We start from the raw sequence: 5988 nt of genomic DNA, 5'->3' as shown, positions 1-5988 counted from the left end.
TTGCAATGTTTCTGAGATGGAAAAAACACCATTGTGTATGTTAGTGCCGACATGAGCATTTAGCAATATATCTGGACAGTGCAAAGTTTGTCAAAATTGTGATATTGGCCATTGTATAAGATAATAAAATAACCTTATAAAAAGGCTTATAATGCTAAATACCGAACCAGTCCATTAAGGTGTCAGCTCTTGTAGTTATGTCCACTCACCCATGTCTTCACTAGCCTACTGTCAAATGGAACCTGAGTGACACTACTCTATATGAAACACATCATTTGTCTCATTTAATATCTTTTTAAAAATCTTTTTTTGGAAATTTGTTTTTATAAATATATAACAAACAAACAAAAACACATAACAAAAAAACACGTAACAAACAGATAAACATACACATAAACGACAATCACAATAACAAACACACACCCTTAAAGATCCCTCCCACCACCCCATAGGTCCCGCCCACCAAATAGGTAATGGCAGCAAAGTTAAAAGATAAAGAAAAAATAATACACATACTGTATATACATACAAACAAACAAACAAATGCACGCAGACAATGGATGTGGTTTCAAATATCACAACCAGGGAAGGTCAGTCCCCCGCATGCATGCCTTCGATAAGGGAGGCCCATATATTCACATTCTGTAGCCTACTTTTGCGCCATGCATGCGGGCCACAGATGATTCCCACTGAAGGTCAGACCAGGTATGTGGGCCGCTCCATCTCATGGCTATAATTTTTTTTTTAGCTGTTGTTAAGTACAGCAGCACATCTCATGTAATATCTGATGTACTCATGACTTGTTACGTAATAGAGCACAATGTCAAATGTTGTTAAGGTTCAAATGATTTCAGACACCCCCTTAAAAAAGTTTCTCAGATGGCCCCTTTTTAAAAAAAAATGTCATTACAATCCCAGGTGAAGGCTACATTTAAAACAACCAGTATTTCCACCAATACCTACAGAAGTTGTCCCTGAAATATTGTACCTGTCTACCAGTGTTGTTCTGCATCGTGGCCATATCTAAACTGCCCCCCCCCCCCCCACACACACACACACACACTTTCAACCATCTTTCATGTGAGTGCTGACGTATGGAACAGCCTCCACTGAACTGGAACACGGACAAGTAAACAGGATAGGATTGTGTTTAGGTGCCTTTCACTCAGGTGTGACATCCTGACAGAAATAGCAGGGTTCAAGTAAAACAGTGATAGAACCAAGTTGTCAAGTAGGCCTGTGTCTCGCTTGAAAATACACTGGTTAATGGAAATGTAGCAAATTAATTACATGATTATAAAACAAGCTTTATTATGGACCACAGATAACAGGTGTATTCATCTGGGTTCTATTTTGTTTAAACACCGTCGAAGTAATGTTCAGGTCAAATTAAGGTCTAAAGCACCATTTCTCCATTACGCATACTAATTATGCCTAATACAATTCCAAGGCGTGAGTCAAAATAAGTGCTCTGTGGGCAAACATTTGGATGCAAGCCCTTAGCAGGATGTGGATTACTAATTAACATGTCGGCGGTGTGTTTAATGTAGTTCCACGTTTGGACTTCCTTCGCCATCCCCTGCGCCAGAGCTTCCGCCCACACTCTTCCATGAATTGCTCAGGCAACTGTTGATGCATTCCTAAACTAACTGACGTCAAGTGGGAGGGCCCCGGCGCTCTGCCTTATATAAATAACCTCACTACTGTTCTTCATTCATAACGCAACTCTGGATTATCACGCCTTCGCAGAGGAGCTCCTTCTCCGAGGTCTTCGGAAGAAAGACGACTGCAAGCAAGGAATCTACCACATCTGCCGATTACTTCTCTCGACCAACAACAAGCGTCACCTCGACACTAGCAAAACCATGAAAATGTCAGCGGACGAGATTTCCCAGATCTTGAAAGAGGGAGAGCTGGAGAAGAGGAGCGACAACTTGCTCCAGTTCTGGAAGAGGAAAACGTGCGTCCTGACCACGGACAGCCTCAACATTTACGCCGACACCCAGAAGCGCTCCAAGAGCAAGGAGCTCAAACTGCAGGCCATCAAGAAAGTGGACTGCGTGGAGCGCACCGGCAAGTTTGTCTACTTCACCATTGTTACCACGGACAATAAGGAAATAGATTTCCGATGCTCCGGCGAGGATAACTGTTGGAATGCAGTGATTACTATGGCCCTGATAGACTTCCAGAACAAAAAGGCTATCGAGGATTTTAAAACGAGACAGGACAACGAGAGCGCGTCGCCCGGGCAGCATGAGAGGCGCATGGCCAGGGCGCCCTGAATGACTTTGGAACACCACTCCCAATATGGTAAGGCGCATTTCATGGAAAACTGGTGAAATACAATAGCCTTTTTGTTTGGGAATCTTATACATTTGTTATTACATATTAGGCAACATGGTATATATTAATTTACTTAATTTAATAATAAATAATAACTTTATTATAGCCAACATTATGATTTGACTAGCCTTCTCCACATTATTCAAATCTATTCATTCCCACCTATAGGCCAAGCTATGAAATCAGAATCTATTTGACCTTACTTTTAATATGAAACTGAGATTGGTTATTAATGTTTTGTTATTTCTCTCATGTTCTCTAGAGTCAGCATGGACCATGAAGAATACTTGGACCAAAGGAAGACGTTGTCATCCGGTCCATCTGAAGGATTGTCCGGGACAGGCGCGTTCCCGCAGGGCCGTCTGACACCTGATCCCGAAAGGCTCCTAAAACAGACTGAGAATCTCAAACGCCCCACACTCAAGACTGGATCCTTGAATATTCAAGTATTTCAAGTGTGCTTTTGTAGGAGGAATGTCTCCTAAATTATGTTGCAAAATGTGTTAATTTATTTTGTCCAAGAAAATGTATTTATTGGACACAGCTCATGTTGTTTAAATTATTTACTATTTCAGTGTATTTATTTGAATAAATATTCATACATTTTTGACAGTATTTGATATCCTCTGTTTTTTCATGGATCAACATTATTACACATGGGATGTCTTATTTAGACATTTCAGATGCAGAACAAAGTTTAAGTAAAGTAGCCTATTTAAACTTAAATCATGTATCTAAACAAAGTTAAAACAGTGTATCTAAATCTATTACAGATATTACAACAGTTTTTCCATGTACAATCATGGTATTGAATAATGTATTATCACACATAAGTTTAATGACTTCCTGAGATAGCAGTGCCCATATTTATTAAATCGTCTAGGATCAGTTGCTGGTCTAGCACCAGGTCCCAGTCTATTATTATTCCGAAGGAACAACTGATCTTAGATCAGCACTCTTACACTGAGGCGCTTGCTAGACATGGGCCAAGAATTCTAGGAGGAGGAAAGTCCCCTTTCCTATCTAATCTGTGGCGGTACCTGTACCTTGGCAGTCACCTCATGCCGTCATGCTTTATTGCGTACTTCAGTATGATAAGGAGGGAGGTTTCAGTGTCCCTGCCTCAGGCGTCCGAGGCCACGGCGCCTTTGAAAATACCTCCACTACCAGGAGGTGGTGAACGCAAGGCCAGGGGGGTATCCTGATAACTCAATCAGTCATTCAATCATTTGAAATCACACACACACACACCTGCAGGATCAATTAGAATCACACCACCCACTGGCATAATGTAGTGTAATAATCTGATATGTAGACACTGTTGGGCTGCTGTTGGCAGCAAAACATCTACACCAGACATTGTCCTCTCATGTGCAGGACCTTACCCAGCAACACATCCAGGCCACCGAGTGTGTGCCCAGCCCTCTTTATGGTGTGGCACAGCAAACACAGATGTGTGTGTGTATGTGTGTCACCTGCAGCACCCTGTTATCAGGACATGAAAGGACTCTTCAAATGTCAATTATGGTGGGTCAGAGCTAGATCTGTAGACCGCCGCACAAAGAAGCACTGCTATAAAAGTTACTGTCCAACTCCCTTTATATAAACACATGATAAGACACACACAGCTCCACATAGGAGGGGCACCTGCCAAGAGCACGAAGACAGGTAATGCTGGCGGTGTTAAACTGGTATGTGTTCTCTTTAAAACCCGAAGATAAGTGATGATGAATAAGGATGGTGGGCTGTAGATGATGGCCCATAAAAAGATAAGATGCCATAGGCTAAATGTTTCATCTAAAACTGGAATGGGAGGCTTTGTGTGGGGCGTTTATCGCTACACTTATGGCCCTAGTACTTCATCTGTTCTCCTGCTTAATCTGTTCTCCTGCTTAATCTGTTCTCCTGCTTAATCTGTTCTCCTGTCATTCTGAAACATGATCCCACTTTGACAGCCTGACAAGTCAAACATTTCTAAATATTCAGCATAAAGGGACAGGTCTATCAGAATCAGTCTATCAGTTGTATTGCCATGTCGTTTTTCAACATACTAGGAACTTCGTGCAATGGTGCATAACATGGAGACAACACTGGACAGTGTGTGGGGACAAGACGGGACAGTGTGTGGGGACAAGACGGGACAGTGTGTGGGGACAAGACGGGACAGTGCAAAGAGCAGTAAAAAATACCAATGCAAAACAAGATTTGAAAAAAATAACTATACAAAATGTAATGTGGTCAGTGTACTGTATATACTGTATGTGTTGTGCTGTATGTGTATACAGTGGTGTGTGACGTGACATAAAGTAACAGCTAAAGTTGTGACCCGGCTCGGCCGGTGTCGGCTCCCGGTGTGCGGGGCCTGTGCCTGGGCAGGCGGGGTCAGGGGTCACGGGTGACGGAAAGCCGAGCCGGCGGCCGGCGGCACACGGCCCCGCGGTTGGAGTCAGTCTCGGCAGCTTTGAAGCAGGATCGCACTACAATGAACACATCAAAGGGAACGCTGATCTGAGGAGCCTGGCCCGAGCGAAAGGGCTTCCTGTCTATAAATACCGGCCTCACAGATTGGCACCACTTTAATCTGACACACACTAGTGTTGTCAAAAATATCGATTTTTCGATTCATATCGATTCTGAATATTTAAAACAGTTTCAATACTAATTTCCCGCAATATCGATATTTTCCACACTATCGATACCAGCTGGCTTTCTCGCTCTGTCTTCTCTCCTACAGCGAGTTGTTGACACACAGGCACACACACGCTGCTGCTCTGCACACATGGCCCCGCCCCCTCCCCCTCACAGACCCGTCTTGTCAACAAATCCTCTCACTCGCTCCTAAGATGGCAAGTGCAGAGCCTCCGCGACTCGTGGATAAAGAAAACAGCAGAAGTGCTGTTTGGAAGTACTTCGGGTTTGAAGCAAATGACGAAGGAAAAGCTAAAGATGCCACGAAGCCCATTTGCAAGCGTTGTTCCAGAGTAGTGCCAACGAAAGGTGCAAACACAACAAATTTAGCAAAACACCTCTAGGACCGACACGCGGATCTCTATAAAGAATTTAGAGAGGGTGACAGCTCCACTTTCAACATCACTGAAACATTAAACAAAATGGCCCAGTAAACTATTAACTTTAGTTTAATACATGAACTCTAGTTTAATACATCCATGAGCTTGCTATCGAAACGCCGCATTGACTGTGTGTGTGTGTGGGGGGGGGCGGTAGATAAGATAGCTAACGTGAAGCTAAGCTAGCTAATCCCCCTCAAAGCTATCCAGCAATGGGCCAAAGCAGTCAATGTGGCGTCTGAATAGCTGAGGGGAATTAGCTAGCTAGCTACTAGCTAGCTCATGGATGTAAACTAGAGCTAGTTAGCTTAGCTTCGAGAATGGCTGTTGGGCTAACAGGACAGCACCAGCTATCAAGCCTGAGGAATCTTGAGTTAATGGTCAGTAAATCAACTCAGATGCTGTTATGCTTAACACACAGTACTATTAACTTTACTTAATTTCTAAGATTAGATTAGATAATAGTTATTTTTAAAGGTCGGATCTAAAGAGAAACCAAGGTTTTTAAAAGTGATATTTCTCTTCTCTTATAGTACCAGAGAGAAGCTGAGGAGAATCGAACAGCAACAAAAGCGAC

The 5988-nt window shown here is 42.9% G+C and overlaps 1 protein-coding gene across 1 annotated transcript; it reads left to right on the top strand.

The window, feature by feature from the left end:
- Positions 1-1865: 1865 nt before the first annotated feature.
- On the top strand, positions 1866-2776 carry phlda2 (pleckstrin homology-like domain, family A, member 2; the record flags this gene model as incomplete). Its single annotated transcript, XM_084452983.1, has 2 exons — positions 1866-2310; positions 2606-2776. One exon carries the CDS (start codon positions 1866-1868, stop codon positions 2280-2282), a length of 417 nt encoding a protein of 138 aa, XP_084309109.1. The 3' UTR covers positions 2283-2310; positions 2606-2776.
- Between the last annotated feature and the right edge of the window lie 3212 nt (positions 2777-5988).

The sequence above is a fragment of the Borostomias antarcticus genome, assembly GCF_949987555.1.
Source record: "Borostomias antarcticus genome assembly, chromosome: 18".
In the NCBI taxonomy this organism is placed as follows: domain Eukaryota; kingdom Metazoa; phylum Chordata; class Actinopteri; order Stomiiformes; family Stomiidae; genus Borostomias; species Borostomias antarcticus.
The sequence above is the reverse complement of the archived record's forward strand: the minus strand, read 5'-3'. Positions and strand labels throughout refer to the sequence as shown.